This window comes from Triturus cristatus, chromosome 5_2 (genome assembly GCF_964204655.1).
Source record: "Triturus cristatus chromosome 5_2, aTriCri1.1, whole genome shotgun sequence".
Classification (NCBI taxonomy): domain Eukaryota; kingdom Metazoa; phylum Chordata; class Amphibia; order Caudata; family Salamandridae; genus Triturus; species Triturus cristatus.
The window spans coordinates 540,282,860-540,301,273 of record NC_140588.1 but is presented as its reverse complement, the minus strand read 5'-3'; the positions used below and the strand labels follow the sequence as shown (position 1 = coordinate 540,301,273).

The window sequence follows — 18,414 nt, the reverse complement described above, 5'->3', positions numbered from 1 at the left end:
TTCCTAAACTCTTATATCTCTTCCTAGCACTCCCCATTGACCTCGAAAATGACTTTCTACCTGAGGTAAGATCCATGGTCCTAAAGTTCATATGGCAAAGGGGTCGGGCGCTCTTCTCCTTCTCCATTTTGAGGAGGGTGACGGGAGAGGGAGGGGTGCGCCTCCCAGACTTTAATCTCTATTATAATGCGTCTCAACTACGAGTAGTGACTGAATGGGCCAAGAGGGAATTGGAGAAAGCATTGGCTCCATATGGATAGGGCTATTGCAGGGAGGACGATTTGGGAACTTATATGGAGGCCCAAGGGGGAAAGGTCTAAGAACACCTACCTCAGCACACCAACACGGACAACCCTGAAAGTGTGGGACTCTTTATCGAATAATGCCCAGTGGACCACATTTCCATCACCATACACACCAATCCACTACAATCCGGCCTTCCCACCGGCCTTCGAGGAGGGTCCATTTGATCAGTGGAGGGAGGGGGGCTGTAGAGCACTGACATCTTTTCCACAACTATGATTTTTTAACTTTAGATAGTTGCAGGAGAGACTAATGGCTAGAACCCACCGAACATTTTCGCTACCTTCAGCTAAAGCATTGGGCTCTCACACCTGCTATACACAAAGCAGCCACACGCCCCCTCACGAGATTCAAAGTCTTTGTCCAGAATGTCGACTCCATGAAAGGAGTGATCTCCTACCTATATAAATATCTTCTTTCTGCAACACACACTCCACGACCCCGCTACGTGCACATGTGGAAGGATATCTTGCACCGTGATATCCAAGACAGGGAATGGTCAGGCCTATGGTCCGATATCTGGACTTGCATTGGGGCAGCGAAAGTAGCAATTGCAGCGGCTTGGAAGAAAGCAGAGTCCCCACTATGGCACTCCAGGCTTTGGAAATTATTATGCCTCGAAAGGATGGCAGACATATTCAGAGATGACTACAAAAACGTTGAGTATCGCTGGGGTCCACTGGTTGTTTTCCTCACGAGGGGTCTGCCGTCAGCCGTCTGCCCTGCATCAATCAGAGCTATGCATCTGTTCCAATTTTAAGTTCTATGACAGTGTTCTGCTTAAACCTAAGTTTTAGTTGGATAGCCGCCACCAGTATTGGGGTGGGTGGGAGGGGGGCTCCTTTATCCTTTTCTGGGTTCTCTTCACTATACCCTGGGAGTTTGACCTCAGGGATTGCATTTTTTTGATGGATACCTTCCTATTTGGAAGGCTTTGGGTATACATCGTCACCTGGGTCGACAAGTAAATGACATGGGGTGCGCCAGCACAAGACTATCTCCGGCCCCTATATTAAAGGAAACTGTACCTACTCTCGTATCAGCTGGGGGTTTATAGCTAATAACGCTCATCTGTCTTTGTTTATGACTGCCGCGCTTTTACATTTATCCTGATGTTATTCTTGTACAGCTCTGATGCATGATGGGACGAATTGCTAATAAACACACTTTTGAAAAAAAACAGAGCGCAATGTATACATTGACAAGGTATGAAAAAAATGCAACAAACTACTCAACTTTAAAATGTCACGGTGTTGAAACTTGAAACTTCTCTGGGTCCACGGTATCCCTTTTGTAAATATGTATCTACTCAAGCAGGACACTATTAGGGAGTGGGGGGTATCAAGTTTTATAACCATTTGTGCTTCAGGATGTTGCATAAAACCTAGGCGAGTACATAATGAACGAAGCAATTTGATTCTAAGCTTCCGGGCAAAATAATAAAATATGTGCAACATTGTCTTTAGCATTCCTATGGCACATAGTGCAATTAGGATTGCCACTTCCATTTCTGCAATCCGAGGTGATGGACCCATTTTCTAATGTATCATATTGGAACTTTATAAATAGTGTCTTGGCCAGCTGGGAGGGGGCAGTGTCCAAAAACATTTAAAGCACCTCTCTGAATCTAAGATGGTGCACACTTGTATCACTAGCACTCTTTGGTATTTGCCTCTTTTTATTTCACCAGCTATGTGTGCTCTATGATGGGTACAGCTGTCTCTCCCCAGCATCTCTGTGACCTCTGTTGTCACTGAGGACACCTGCAGACCTTTTCCGAGCAGATATGGTAGCTCCCACACTAGTTTCTATAGGAATCACCTTAGTTATTTTATGCAGAAACAAGATCACTTTAAGTTTATGAACATTCACCCATCAGGTAGACACAAGTTTTTTTTTATCCCCCGCAGCATTATTCTCTTGAAAGGGATGCATGCCGCAAAGAGCAGCGATTTCCCTGCGTGGCATGACTGAACATATATTGGTTGTTTTAAGCACACTACATATTGTTACATGGGTTTGTAAGGCGTCAAAGCACTAAAGGAGGGGTATCCAGGAACTCTAGGCATCTACAGAGGAGCTGGAAACTGGAGGGAACAGTTGTGGTAGCTGTTGGAACAGCCAGGTCTTCAATTTCTTTTTGAATAGAAGAAAACTGTTGGTAATACGGAAAGGGAGGAGGAGGTTCCACCTGTGAGCTGCCAGGTTAGAGAATTACCGTCCTCCAGTTCATTTCTGGCAGATGCGTAAACATTCACAAGAGGAAGTGTTCTGAAGCCGAGAGTTTGAGCCAGGTTCTATAGGGTGACCCTGCTACTCAGATAGTGAGAGCCAGTGTCAAAGTGCTTTGTGTGTTTTACAAAGCAACCTAAAAGTGGTCAATGTGAGGCCTTGAGGTAGGGATTCACTGAGGTGCAATCAGGGAGGATGAGAAGAAGGCAGGTAGTAGCCTTCTGTACAACCTGAGATCTCCTAAATAGGTACACAGGAAGTCTGCACAGAAAGAGTTGCCATTATCAAGATGGCTGCTGATCAGGGCCTGGGTCACGGTCTTGCGGGAGTTGAAGGAAAGGCACTTGAAAATTATGTGAAGCATTCTGAGGATGCCAAACAAGTAGAGGAGTCAGAGGTGATCTGCTCTCTCATGGACAACGTCTTATCCAGAATGTTCCCTAGGCAGTTTACCTGATTCGATGGGCTACCATGCCTCGCAACAAACAGAGGTCAACGTGCATTTAGAGTTTGGGATCTGAATGAGAAGAAGGATTCAGAGCAGATTCCTAGATTATGTATGCAATTGGGCATGAAAGCATGTGAGACTGTACTGAAGGTGGCTGTCGAATCTAAAAGGATCAGTACGGCTGATTTACCCATATCAAGAAGATGGTGAATGGCACCTGTGGCTGCTAAAAGTATAGTCTCAGTGTAATGGCCTGCTACGAAACCTGAGAAGACAGTTGGCTTCAAGGTATTCAGGGAGTTTGGAATTAATTAGCTTTTCTAACACTGGCTGAGTAAGGCAATAAGGACGTGGGTCTACAGTTGCTAAAGGCCGAAGGTTCAGCAGAGCAGCAGATTTTTTGAGAAGAGAAAGAACATATGTGTGTTTCAAAATTTCTTTTTTAAACAATCTTTAATATTTTTCACATATTGCAGCAATGTAATAAAACTGGACACTAACTCCACTTCTCTCCCTCCCACCCTATTGCCCTTAATTTCAAGCATCAAAATCTACTGAGGCTATTTTACAACACTGTACATGATCCCTGGTATGCCAAAGTCAATTACAGCTGGTAGAGGAGTCTACAGGATCCTGGTTTTCCTTTGTTCAGGACATTCTATGTGCTCTCAATAGGCGTTGGCATTTTCGACTTGGTGCATCTGCTTGAAAGTAGTCTAACAAGAGCTGTCACACTGCTCTGTGTTTCGAAATACCAGGCATAGTGGCAGAGCTAGGAGATCTATTGAAAATATCAGATAGAGTAGAACAGAAGAGTTCTGAGAAGTCAGAGTAAACAAAATGGGGACATGGGTCTACCGGAGAACTAGATCTGATGATCCACATAGTCCAACTTACCAAGTCAGAATCCACCTGAGCAAACTTGGGGAGGGAGCAATTATTGGTTGCTGTAGTAGGTGAGTCAAGGAACGGGAGCAAATCCATTCAGGGTTGGGTGGCAAAAGTAGTGTAGATGTTATTGATTTTGCTCTGGAAAAAAGCACTTGGACAGAGAAATTGGGATGCAGGCTGCGAGAACTCTCCAACAATAGAGAAGATTTTGCTCTGTGAGTTATTGTTAGAATGGATGTGGTTGCAAAGAAGGTGTGACGGATAAATCCATCTAGAACCTGGAGCAGGAATATCTGGTACTTTAATATATGCAACACAGAATCTGAGACAGTACACCTTGGATATAGACAACAATGTAGCTAATGGTTCTTATCAGACCATCACCTGCCTCTTCCTTTGAGCCTCAAAAGGGAGGTCAGCCAAGAACAAACTTTGATTATAGATCAATCAACAGAATTGCAGTACAAAAGTCTTCCCCTGCCTTTCAGTCTTTTTTAGATTACATTAAACATGCAAAGATTCTTAGACAGCTTCATCTCTGTGAAGCTTATCATTTAGTCGGGAGTGCGAGAGGGGAAACAAGTGTAAAACTGCATTCTACGCCATGTATGAACAATTCGAATTTCAAGCATGCCGCCTTGGCTTTCTGCAATGTTCCAGCTGCGTTTAAAATTTTTATTGTTGTCTCTTTAGTTGGTTTCTGGGTGCAAACTGCATAGTTTACTCAAATGACACCGGGCCCGATTCACAGAACTAACTAAAGACAAAATCCTAAACTTACTACCATTTTGGTATTCACAGAAGGCACTTACTCATTTTGGTATTCACAGAAGGCACTTACTCATTTCGGTATTCACAGAAGTTAGGAGTCCTGACTTTAGGACTCCTAAATGCCTTCTGTAAATACCGAAAGTCTTAAAATTAGGATTTTTTTCAGTTTAGTAGTAGTATAGTTAGGACTCGTAACTTTAGGACTCCTAAATGCCTTCTGTGAATACCGAAAGTTTTAAAATTAGGATTTTTCTCAATTTAGTAGTCCTAAGTCTAAACTTCGGACTACTAAATTGAGAAAAATCCTAATTTTAAGACTTTCGGTATTCACAGAAGGCATTTAGGAGTCCTAAAGTTAGGACTCCTAACTTCTGTGAATACCGAAATGAGTAAGTGCCTTCTGTGAATACCAAAATGAGTAAGTGCCTTCTGTGAATACCAAAATGGTAGTAAGTTTAGGATTTTGTCTTAAGTTAGTTCTGTGAATCGGGCCCACCTTGTTTTGCTCCGATTCCATGGTAAAACAGATGCAACATCTCAAAACTGTGTAGCAGTGTTAAAATTATCTTTTTGATAACATACATAAGCATATATTTTACACCACGTTTGCAGTGTTTCTGGGGTTCATAACCAGCCTTCAGGTTATTTAGATGGATGAGAACAAAGTTTCAGAAATAATCAAATGCCCTATGCCCCCCTCGGTAAATGTAGTGCAAAGTTTGCTAGACTTTGCACATATATTTTTTTTTTATTATTTGCATTTTCAAAAGAAAAACAGTAACATCAGTTGCAAACAGCCAGTAGTCCCATCTTGTAAAAACGAAGCAGTATCAGCATCATTAGTCATGTACAGATTACATTTCGCCCACGACCCGCCCCCCACAACAAGACATAAAAAAATCACCAAGTACTTTACCAGCATGCAAATGGAGTCATAACTAATCACACAAGCAACCAGTGTTATAACCAACTGAAAGCGGGGCTTGCGATGTGCAAAGCATGTAGTCCAGTGAAGGAACTAATGCCAACGGTCCGGCTATAAAATCATTAGAAAAAGGAGAACCTCAACCCTCCCAACCATCCAACCCCACCATACCCTAGGCAGCCTGTGTGTTCTCTTCAGGAGCCTGTCTCTCTCGGGGCCCAAGTAAGAAATGGTTCCCAAATGTCACGCGGTCGTGATGTGGGAGGCATAAGTTCCCAAAAGGTGGTGAGCTGGGAATGCCCATACGTAATGTCCCTGATCCACTCCTTAATGGAAGGCACTCTGTTTCTTCCCCAGTGTACAGCCACTAGTCGTTTAGCAAAAAGGAGAAGTAACGCATGCAATTTACGACTTTTAACAGGAGTGTCCTTTACGTAGCTCAACAGCCCTAGTTGGGGAGATGGAGTGGCAGGTACGCCAGTTATCGGATGTATCAATGTGAAAATCGTGAACCAGAATGTCGACAGCTGCGGGCAGTCCCAGGCCAGATGGAAAAATTTGGCAGGACTAAAAAGACAGCGCCAACAGCTCTCGTCATCTCAAAGTCCCATGCGATGAAGACTCATAGGGGTTCTGTAGTAGCGGTGAAGAAATTAAACATAGTTTGTAGTTCGGGGAGAGCTCGGAAAGTTGGATGCAACAGTACGACCATTGTTCATCAGTAAGCGGTTCTTGGAGGTCGTTGTTCCACGCCTGGAGTGCCCTCGGCTGTGTCAAGGGTGCCGTGTTTTGCATATGTGTGTATAACTGTGTAACAAGATTACGGGCTGAGGGTGACTTCAACAGGTTTTCCAAGGCTGCGAGATGCGTCGAGGAGCACGGGAAACTTTCGTGTAGGGATTGACAGGCAGCCCTGAGCTTATGCTATAAAAATAGTTCAGCGAAAGGCACTGACTGGCCCTCGTCTGCAACTGTTGGAGGAAGAAAATTTCCGTTTGGGTAGAGATCTGCAAAGGTGCGGAGATTTAGCTTTTAAGCCACAGTCCTGCCAATACTATCCCCAAGGAGAGGCAATAAAGGTTTATGTGCCAGCGGTATGGATGGGGCATAGAAGACGGGGATACCTGCTCTCTTCCGCAGCTCGTTCCACGCCCAGCATAGAGCTTCCACGGTGTCTATGTCTTCCCTGGGGCAGTGGTAGGGCTGATACAGGGCGACCCACATCGGAACAGGTGCTGCTTCATCAGTCTCAACGGCCAGATGAGGCTAAAAAGGGGTCAGGTGAACCCAATAGTGAAGGAACTGTGCTTGCGCACACCAGGCATATAATTGCATATCTGGAGCACCCAGTCCACCCTGACTCAGCGGGAGCGTTAAAAGATCCCAGGACACCCGAGCCTGCCCACCCGCCCACACAAGCGAGATCAATAGTGTTTTAAGAGTACGGAAAAAGGCCTGCATTAATGGGATTGGAATATTGTCAAATAAAGAAACTTAGGCAAGACTATCATTTTAGCAACGGCAATTTTACCCGCCAGAGAGAGGGGGGGTCTGACCCACAGTGCGACCTTATCCTCCAACCATGTGATGGAACACTCGTAGTTTAAGTTCCAGACCTCCTGCAGGTTGCTACTAAGCCAGATGCCCAGGTATTTGATGGAGTCTCCTTCCGACTTAAGAGAGAATTCGGAGACGATTGGGGAGGTGTTGTCTGCAAGGGGAAAATAATATATTTGGCCCAATTGATAGAGATGCCAGAGAGGCCGCCAAACCTGATGAATTCCTGAAGGAGAGGGTCAAGATTCACCACAGGGTCAAGCACGTACAAGGTGACATCATCCACATAGAGCGAGATGAGGAGACTCCGGGTACGAAACCCATTCCCCCGGGCCGTATGATGTTGTCGCACACGTGCCGCGAGCTGCTCCATCACGACCGCATAAAGCAGGGGGGACAAAGGGCAGCCCTGCCGGGTTCCACGCGATATAGGGAAAGGCTCAGATAGGAGGCCGTTCACCCAGATCCTAGCCATCGGTTGGGTGTAAAGTAAGCAAATAAGGTTTATGAATAGGGGACTGAAACCCATGCGGCCAAGGATGGCAAAAATGTATGGCCATTCAAGCGTGTCGAATGCTTTAGTAGCATCGAGGAAAACCACGCCGCTTGCACATCTGGGAGCAAGTAGAGTAAAACCAAAAAAAAAGTCCAAAAGTCCAGGAATGAACCCCGATTGATCGGGCCTTGCAATTAAAGGGAGGAGGAGTTGCAACATGTTCGCAATCAATTTAGCAAGGATCTTGACATCCACGTTGATTAAGGATAACGGCCTATAGGAGTCTATTTCAATGTCAGGCTTCCCAGGTTTCAGTAATGATATGATTATGGCTTCCCGCATGGAGGGTGGGAGGATGCCGTCGATCTGGGCCTCCTCGTAGACCGCCAATAGATGCGGAGCAAGCTCCTCCGCGTAGGCTTTATGGAAGGCAGTAGTTAGCCCAACGGACCCGGGGGCTTTATCAAGCGGCAGGGCTCTGTTTACCTGAGCAACATCCTCCACCGTAAACAGAAAATCTAAATAGTCTCTATACTGCTGACTAAACCATATGAGCTCGAGGGAATCAAGAAAGGGTTGCATACCTTCAGGGCATTCCAATTGGGTGGCAGTATAGAGTGGAATAAAAAGAAAGGGAGAATTTGTTGAGAATAGCCTTTTGCCCTCTAATAACCCCATTGGGGCCCACTGGCCAGCACAGGGATGTAGGCAGTGGGGCACGGACCATCGCCGCCAGTGTCCTCCCCGGCCGATCACCCACACCATAACGTCTGGCCTCAGCGTATTTGCCCAAAAAACTTGACCTCACGTTGAGCCTCCTCCTCAAAGTCCAGAAGCATGGATTTCAGAAGGGTTAGTGCGTCGGAGTCATCAGAAGCATAATAAAGTGTTTCAAGATCCCTAATTTCCTTTTCAAGGGAAGCAATTGTACCGTGAATTGCTTTCAAAACCCCTGCCTGTCGAGCTATGCATTTACACTTTATACACACCTTAAAGGCCTCCCAAAGAGTCGCCACCGAGTCCACCGAACCGGAATTGAGGGTGAAATATTCTACAATGTCTGCCCTGATCTCTTCTTTAAATGCATCATCTATGAGCGCATGCGGTGGTAACCGCCACGTAAACATACGTGGAGGGGAATCAGGGAGCGCCAGATGCAGAAGACAAGGGGCGTGATCAGACAGGGATCTGGGCAAGTTCAATACCTCCGTGGTCCAAGTGGAAACATCAGGCGACACAAGCCAGAAGTCCAACCTAGACCAGGCTCCATGATACTTCGATATGCAAGTGCCCTCCCGAACCCGAGTGTCTGCATCTCCAAACATCTACCAAATTGCCGTCTGCTAATATGGCGTTTAGCGCTGCTCTGGCAGCCGGGTGTAAAGTGCGGGATGCCCCCTTTCTGTCTAAATCATCATTTAATACCACATTAAAATCACCCCCCATATGATAGTTTCACAACTGGTTGCCTCGAGCCCAAATGTCCTGAAAAAACCCGGGAGTGTCCACATTGGGACCGTATAGTGTAACAATAACGACTGTTGTGCCTCTCAGTGTTCCCAAGAGAATAATGAAACGCCCTTCCTTCAATTCCAGGCTCCTTCTAATCAATACAGCAACCCATCAGAAATAGTTAGAGTATATAGAGGAGTATAGCTGACTCCAACGGTTATGTCTGAGCCTGGGGGAAGGTGTAACATTAAGATGTGTCTACTGCAACATACAAATATCAATATTGTGCCGCACCAAATATGCCTGGACAAGTCTGGACTTTCTGCCATCATTTATACCCTGAATGTTCCATGTAAAAAACTTAGATTGGGTGCGTGGTGACTAACCAGGTACATGTGAGCAGGGCAAAGACGAGAGTGCTGCCGCTAAAAACTGCGATTATCAGATTGCAGGCAGACAAGTGACGGAAAGACATACTGGTGAATAACAGAACAACATACCCCACCTTCCACCTACCACCCACTCCAAACCCCCAATCAAGTTGTAGAATACCCACCCAAAAGAACAAACAACGAATCAGAATACTTAGTGTCTCTAAAGGGAGCTCTCCCATGAGGGCGTGATGATGCCGGCGATCTCCCCCATAATAGAACAGGTAGCCGAGAGTGCTTCGGAGAGCACCACACTGTTTGCCATAACCAAACCTAACAATGGGGGACATCCCGTTGCCTAGTCACACACTACCCCACTTAATTAACAGTAGGTCAGTCAAAACTGAATGATGATGCCCACAGACAGTGGTTAACTTACAATACCCAAATCAGTCGTTGTCACTGAGGCGATCAGTTTGTGGATCTGTATAGCGGTCGGACTGCTTATTTCTCTTGCCTCCAACATGTTTGGCAAACTTCAATGCCGATTTCGCATCCGTGAAGAAGTGGGATGTGCCTTCGTGTGTCACTTTGAGCTTTGCAGGGTAGAGCAGTGAATATGGGATTTGTGCCTGGATCAGATTACGCTTGGCTGGCAGGAATTCGCGCCTTGCCGCCGGCACGGCCGGAGTAAAGTCGGGATAAAAGGAGACATTGTTTCCTTTGTGTACAATTTACCCTTTTTCCCAGGCTAGATGAAGTATGAGGTCGCGGTCTTGATAATTCAAGATTTTGGTAAGGATGGGCCTGGGAGTTGCTCCAACCGGTGGTTTAGGACCCAAGGAGTGGTGGGCCCTTTCCACGGCGAAGGCAGATAAGTGAGGATCAAAGAGTTCATGAAGCAGGTCCGTAACGTAGGTCTCCATTTTGGGAATGGCCGTTGTTTCCAGGATCCCAGTGAACGCAAATTATTTCTGTGGGACCGCACTTCCAGGTCCTCGTTTTTAGCACGGATGACACCCAGGACTCTGTCCATGTGGAGAAACTGTTCTTTGGTCTCTATCTGAAAATCATGAAAATCCGAATGACGATTTTCCAACACGTCTCAGTTGTGAGGTGAGGGTGTCCAACTTTGTATCGATATTCCGTAGACTGGACCGCATCTCTAGCATGAGGGTGCGTAGATCTTCACCCAATCCTCAGTCAGTGCATCTGGCAATCTACCCATGCTTGTCTCAGGGTCTGATTCCGTAAGGCGCGTAGACCTCTTATTTTCAAAATTCAGCTTGGGCTGCTTGGCATCTTGCTTGCCCATTGCGCGGCGATTAGGCCCATGTGAATCGCGGACAGGACTGGTCTAGCAGCAACTTCTCGGGATGCGCCACGTGCCGGGAATGGGCGTTCAATACACTCCAAAAGGCCTCAGCCCTGCCACACAGGTGCCTCCTCTGTCAGAGGATCCCCTTTACTCAGCACCCCAGAACCAAAGGAGTCTTCGAGTCACACGTGGGCTTCCCCGCAGCAGCGACACAGCACAGTGGTGAAGGCGCCCCCTGGGCTAACCCCTCTTTCACCGGTGCTGCAACTACCACTCACCGACTACTCCAAGCACTGCGGTATAGCCAGAACCCATGCCCATGCAGACTCTGCCGCCAGGGAGCAGACTGACCGAACAAGAGGACTACAATGATTGACCAAGTAAGTCCTCGTCACTGCAGCTCCTCAGTTCTTGGGGGGTGATGATAGGATCAACAATGCAGCCACGGGTGCAAACAGCGCAGACAGGTGCGACCGTCCAGATAATCACTCAACTAGGATCCCTGCAGTAGCGCACCACAGCCAGATTTCAGCACCAGTTACGAGATCCCACCAGCCACCGCTCAGATCCCACGCGGCTGACCACAAAATGGCGCCCAGAGCTTCTGGGAAGGCCTGCACCTCCCGCCAAATCTACAGTTCTGCCAGCAATCCCGTCGGTGCCGTCCTCCACCACCAGCATCCAATAAGTCGGGCCGTGCTGATAGGAGAAGTCAGAGAGGACACCGCAGCCGCAAGATCCGGCGGCAGGGAGACGCCGGGGACGCCGCTGCCATCACGTGCCCTCCGCGACCAGCTAGCGCATCCGCCCAGGCTCCGGGGAGACGTTAAGGGGTCTGGACCTCCTCCCTTTTGTAAGCGTCACTTCACAGTGGACTCTGCGGCAAACACACCCTCAAAGACTCTCTGCACCACCTCAACAGCCAGCCGCGGCCCTCTTCTTGGCTTGGACCCTGGCCTCAATTACAGTTCGCCACCGTGCCACCCTCCAGAGGGCAGGTGTCGCCCTGGTCCGCTCAGCACAACTCCGACTCACCCTCCGCTGCAGATGGGACAACAATAGCCCTGGACCAAACCATCGGCACCTCCAGCTCCCGGTAACACTCCGGGTGTAGAATTGCACCATGGATACTTCCCCAGTGAACGGATAATTGCGGGATAAATTTTCGGCCAGCGGAGCTCGCTTAGGAAGCAGCCATTCCCGTGGCACGACAAACCACGCCCCAGACTTCGCACATTTTTAAAAAGGATTTATTTATCAGTTCTCTGAAATTTTAAAATCCATTACTAAACTTCCCTGTACAGGCGCTATGATTGTATGGTCCAAGGAAGCCTTTTATTTTACTAATGCACCTATATTGCAGCATCCAAATGTGGTACTTCTGATTTTGGAGGAAGGCATTTTTTCCCAGAGAAATCCTGCAACTAGATAGGTGCATACAGCGGCCCACTTTTCATTGACATTTTCCACATTAGTGTCAAGCTTGAGGGTAGGTTTTATGGATAGCCAGCAGAGAATACCCATCCTCCACAAATCTCTCAGAAAATACTTAATATAGGGTCCCACTCAGCACTAAAGGGAATATGTAGTAAAGGGAAAAACAAGTGGTGTCTTAGGGGTGTCTCATTGAAGGGTATGAACATAATCCTTCTTTAAAGATAGCCAGCACACAAATATAAACATTGGAAAGCAGTGCTAATGCAAATGAGTATGAGAGCAAGACTGAATGGGATGTGAGATTTACAGTTGCCAAAGCATATTTGCTATGACGAGGACACTCATCAACCAAGACACTGATGGTGAACCCCAGGACGCCATGGTAACATTAACGCCAGACAGGCAATGTTTGCTGAGAGAAACACCACCTTCTTGTTCTCCATAGACTCCAGGCTCTTACCAATCTTCATGAAAATATAGGCTGGACTTTATTAGATGTAGCATGTGAGTTCCTGCCCCATGTGAATGGAAGTGGATTTTCACATTTTCCCCAAAAGGCCTCGTCTATTCTGAATACTGCCAAGCAGAACTTAATTACACTTTTACAGACTAAGAACTTTTGGCAACAAACCAACATTTAGAAGAAGGGAGGTATTCTTTATTAGGAGCTAGGCACACACTAGAAGTTTACCAGAGTCACAGAAAATGTGATAAAAGATAAACCTGTTCCAAATAATGGAGAGTAAAAATTCTTATTTCGACAGAATCCACCTAAAAATGAAAGTTAGTGAATTTCCTTTTATTTTGTTATGTAGAATGCAAAATAGTCACACTATAGCATTACAGTCGATACCTTTTTAAACAGATGATCCAACAGAACTACAGTCCAGGGATAAGTAAGCTTAGTTTGGAGAACAGGAAGAAAGAACTGAGAAAGATGAAATATTGTATGAAGGAAAGACTCCGATTTAACCTTCAGCTCAGTTAAGACAGCTTTCTCAAATTGCTAAAACCTTAGCTACTGTTAAAAGATTGTTTTGCTTGCCAACTCGGATTACAAGTTTTAAACAATACGTTCAAGCATATTTATTTGTGCTGAGATCAAAAGTTCAAATACTAGACCTATGGGTCTTTTGAGACTATTGGTTGTTCCACCTAAGCCTTGGTATACAGTACCTATGGACTTTATTGTAGAATTACCCAAGACTCAAACCTTTATTCTGAAAGATGTTAATCATTTGAAAATGGAGCATTTCATTGCATTAATTGGGTTGCCCTTTTACCACAATTGTTAGCATGTAACGTCATAGGTTTGCTTGAAAACAACAGGTTTTGATAACGGAAATGGGTTCTCATTTTACTTCGAAATTCTCTTCTGCAGTGTGTACAAAATTAGACCCGTAGGTCAGTCCATCTTCCAATTATCATCCCCAGATAGATGGGCAGACAGAACAATTGAATTAATGTGTTATACAGTTTGAGGCATTAAACATTGCTGGAAGAAGACTGGAGTAAGATGTTGTTAGCAGAATTAACATATAACAATGCAGAAGATTCTGTCACAAGGATGTCACCATTCTTATGTATGTGTAAACATCAACCTAGAATTGTACCATTGGATTTACCCTCATCTTTATCAGTGCCCTGAGTGAAAGAACATTTAAATAAACTCCAAGAAATGCAAGTGTCAGCACAAGAATCATTAGAAAAGGGCAAGACTAGCTAAAAGTTATACTCCATTGAGAAAAGAAGGCCATTGCCCAAATACACAGAGGGTAAAAATGTCTGATTACCCACTAAGAATTTATATTTCAATAATGTTGCTACTTAAGTTTATTAGTTAATTTACCAATGAACATATTGTGGATTTTCTAACTGTATGCTTAAAGTTGCCCAAGACTATGGCAATTCATCCTGTGTTTCAGGAGTCCTTGTTAAAATAAGCTATAAACATGCTATAAACATGCTTGTGTTAAATCGTACACCAATTCAGGTAAATACTGAAAAAGAAAATGAAGTACATAATATGTTAGATGTAAAAATTGTAGAAGGCTATCTGTGGGCTTTAGTGGATTAGAAAGGGCCCAGCCTTGAGAATCGATCATGGGAACCAGTCTACAATCTTCATGATCATTGCCTGTTACAAATGTTCTACAATAGTCATCTAAATAAACCAGGAGACCAGATGATGAGACATCAGTCCTTGAGGGGGAAGGGGCCTGTCAGGATGCAGCGGACGTGCTTACATCTTTATTCTAGTTACAAGCAGAAATGCACTACTCCAAATCTTCTGAACGCATAAGGCTTCAGAAGAAGATGACAGTTTGAATATAGGTGTCACCTGAAAAGAGGCTTTGCTTCTCATGTGGAAGTAGTATGCTGGACACCTGAGTGAAGACTAAAAGGACCACCTATCGAGTGGAACCACCAGACTCTAATGCAAATGCTGAAGTATAAGTTCCTCACAGTCCATAGCACCCTTGCTAGAAAACAGGCACTGGGAGCACTACTATCACAAATAATAATTTCTGTGCCATAGTTTATAATATTGAAGCTCTCTATCCAATGCAATTTAATAAACTAATGTTGGAGCGTGAATTAGAAGACTATGGATTGCTTAATTTAGGCAGTTGATCTAAGAAATATCCCTTAAATGCTAACACAACCGTAGATGCCCTTAAATCTAAGTGACGTTAATTTCGAGCAGAATGCCAAAGACAATAGGACCGAGAACATTGCATATTTTAGCCCTGAAGAAGCAGTGCCAGTATTGCCAAATACCTGTTTCTCTGCATCCCCAAGACAGTCATACCTTGGATGGATAAGAATATTGAAATACGAAGGTGAGGATATGAAAGATCTTTGCTAGATTTGGCAATATGATGTTAATATCAAATAACCTGCGAGTGTTGGTGGATTACAAAGTGTCATGAATGCACATATGAAAGGTTTTTTTAATGTATTTTTAGATGTTTTCCATATGAAAATATTCTATAAAAAAATGTATGACTATGATAAACTATTGAATAGAAATTATTGTGTGTGCTTTGGTGCTCCCCATGTCTATTTCTTTCTTGCATATGGATTAGTTTGTGAGCTGGAAGTGTTACTGCTTAGTGGGTGAGCAGCCTTTTAGTTCAAAATTGAAATCCTTTCTTGGCAATCAAGATACTTAGTTGATTGAGCTTGTTCAGAAAATTCCTACCCCTGCCATTGTATAAAGCACCGGAGCGCAAGTACCATTACTACCCTTCTGACCTCTTCATGAGGGCTAGTAGAGTAGAGACACTACGGCAACTTGCAACTAAATTAGTAAGCAACAAGAATGTTGCTTTTCAGTTCAGCAGAAAATGAGAAAGCTAGCCTGTCATTTTAAAATATTAACTGATGCAAACAGAACTGACAAACTCAATGGGTAGCTTGTTATTTTCCCAATAAAACAATAAAAATAATCAAAAGGAGGAAAATAGTCCATGCCTGCCAAGTCTGGTCGTCTTTTATTCAGTAGGTTCATGCCAACCCTTTCCTATTGAAATTTCAATCAAACCAGGACGCTCCTTAGAACTGTCTCATCAACCATTCCACATAAACTTTGTCAGGATGAAACATTATTTGCAACTGTGCTTCTTAACAATGAGGTGCCAACTGATTAACGGAAGACAACGTTTTTTAGCAAAGCAAAAACGTATTTTCCTATGTAATGTTCTGGCAACCTTAACTATAAAAGGCACAAATTCATGTCTCTGTAATATTGTATTTTATCATCTTTTATTAAGAAAGGAAATCTGCCCGTTACACATTTTGCATATTAAGATTTAAATACAGCTAGTATCACTTACTGTGCATGACTGCAAATTCAATGTCACAAGCTTGTGACAGTGATTCTGAATGTGCTTCAGCGCTTCATCTTCCAACTGTAAAAAAGTATATAGAAAAATCATTAAAGTGCTGTAGGCCACTGTCCAGCTTCTAAAGGTATGCTCACCATCACAAATGACAATATTGTCTAGAATTAACAAAAAAAAAAAAAGGTATGTCTGACACTTAAAATTATGATACATTTTTGTTTCACAATGTATATTTCAATCTTTCAGGCATTCTGGCTGTAAAACAGTTTTCACAAAGTTCGGAAAATAGTTACCTATAAATCAAAGGGGTCAATAGAATGAACCTCAGAGTAAAAACATTTTCCAAATTTACAAATGGAAACTAAGGGCCTGATTTACAATTTTGCAGACAAGGGACAGCTGCCAAGAAATGGCAGATGTTCCGTGTACTATATTTGGTGGGTGCAAAAATCTATACTCTCCAAGTAGGGAAGATGGGTCATCTGCCACTTTTTGGCAGATATCCTGCTTTCGCAGACATCAAGTCTTTAGGAGGGCTGGAAAGGCATGGACAACGGCAGCTCCTCCACTACGGCGGCGGAGCGTCACCCCACTGCTGAGCAGTTCAAAAAGGAACACATAATGATTATAACGCAATGTTATTATCATTTTATTGTTCTGTACTGGCTTAGGTGCGGGGTGGTGCTGGCCAGAGCTTGGGGGAGGAGTGGTGGGCACTCTACGTGCGCATGACGGTTTGACCGGCCATCTTGGGCCAGCCAAAGAGTCATGTATACTTTGCATGTTCTCCACCAAGCTGTAATGCACAGCCTCGGTGGAGAACATGCACAGACTCCCAGACCCTGTCTGAGCACCGAACGGCGGCGCTCAAACTAATCACACTGCTGCTGTCACGCAGTGTCATGATTGGCTAGGCGAGCAGGAGCGGCCCCTCTATGTGGGTGGAGGAGCGTCACCCCACTGCTTTCTCGCAGTGCGAGAAGCAGTAACATAAAATAGTATAAATACCATTGTATGTTACAGCTTCTTGCACTGCGAGAAAGCAGAAGGGTTTGGTTGGGGGTGGGCGGTTATGCTGCAGAAGTGGAGTGGCTAGCCCAATACTGTGGGCCCTGACGGGCTGACCAAACCAGTCATGTGCACTCTGCCATTTGCTCCATGCAGCCTACATGGAGAAAATGGCCTACCCATAGGCGCCTGGCTTAGCGTTGTCCCTACTAATCACACGCTGCCATTGCAGTGTTGTGATTGGCTTAGGGGAGGGAGGCTGCCTGCTTCCTGCACGGAGCAGAGACGATGCAGGACCAGATCGGGCTGGCTAAGGTCATTTATTTATTTTTTATAATTAAAATGAAACCTCCCCTCACGTGACCCCCTCCCTGTGTGACCGACCCGCAAGTCATGACGGCCGCGACTGTAGGGTAGTCTCGGAGCTTATGTGCTTCCTGCTTCGTGGACGGAGTTTAAATGACAGAGAAGTCACAGCGGCAGTACCCAGGTAAGAGTTTTTTTTACATTTTGTTTATTCCACCCTCCCCGCCTCGCCACCCCCGATCGTTAGCAGCCACCACTGGACTTGGAAAGTATATAAGCCTGGGTAGTGGAAATTGGGCCAACGCAAACACTAGACTGCACAACACAGTTTAACTTTCCTCATTTTCAGGTTAGCCTAAGCACTTCTCGGGTATGAGTGGGAGAGTCAGTATTTAAGGCTCTTTCAAGATGTAGCAGACGCTTGGCACTGTGTAGCTGCTGCGATTCTCTGATTTAGTGCACATCTGTTTTTCTACCCTTGCACTATTGTTATTTGTTTCCTTCCAGTTCCCCACAGTTACGATTTCTGTCCTAGTTTCCTTTAAGGATTTTTAGTACTTGAGTTTGCCGTCTTCTGATTTCCTGCTTACCATTCTGACTCTCAGCTTCAGAGCAGACTGTCTTTTGGTGTCCAGGGATTTCTAACAGGAGCTCATTACAGCACATTCCACTATTACAACATTTAAGCCTCATTCTATCCATCTATCTAGTCTAGCTCATCTCATTGATATACCATCTTTCATACTATAATTCCTAACTGCTGTATTCTACTTACCTTATAGCTATTTCTTAATTTCTTTGAGGTTAACTCCTAGAAATCCTTAGATGGCTCCACCGCAAGAGACACATTTATGCAGAGGGCGAATCCAGTCTAGGTTTTCTGTAACCCATTTTTCCCTGTTTTCTGCCAGTTCCTTCAACAGGCGTAGCATCTACCGGATATCTCTGAGCAGGAATTTATGGGCATCAGAGGTTCATAGAGGATCTGACTACTTGTAACGCAACTTCCAAACTCTTAATCAGGCCCTAACACTTTTCTGAAACATTACCT

At 44.8% G+C, this 18,414-nt stretch overlaps 1 protein-coding gene across 1 annotated transcript in view; it reads right to left on the bottom strand.

The window, feature by feature from the left end:
* Window positions 1-18,414, bottom strand: part of FBXL2 (F-box and leucine rich repeat protein 2) — a 393,398-nt gene that overhangs the window by 173,744 nt on the left and 201,240 nt on the right. The window contains exon 9 of the mRNA XM_085607622.1: window positions 16,041-16,115. Within this exon, the coding sequence (XP_085463748.1) occupies window positions 16,041-16,115 (75 nt within the window). The remainder of the gene's footprint in view (window positions 1-16,040; window positions 16,116-18,414) is intronic.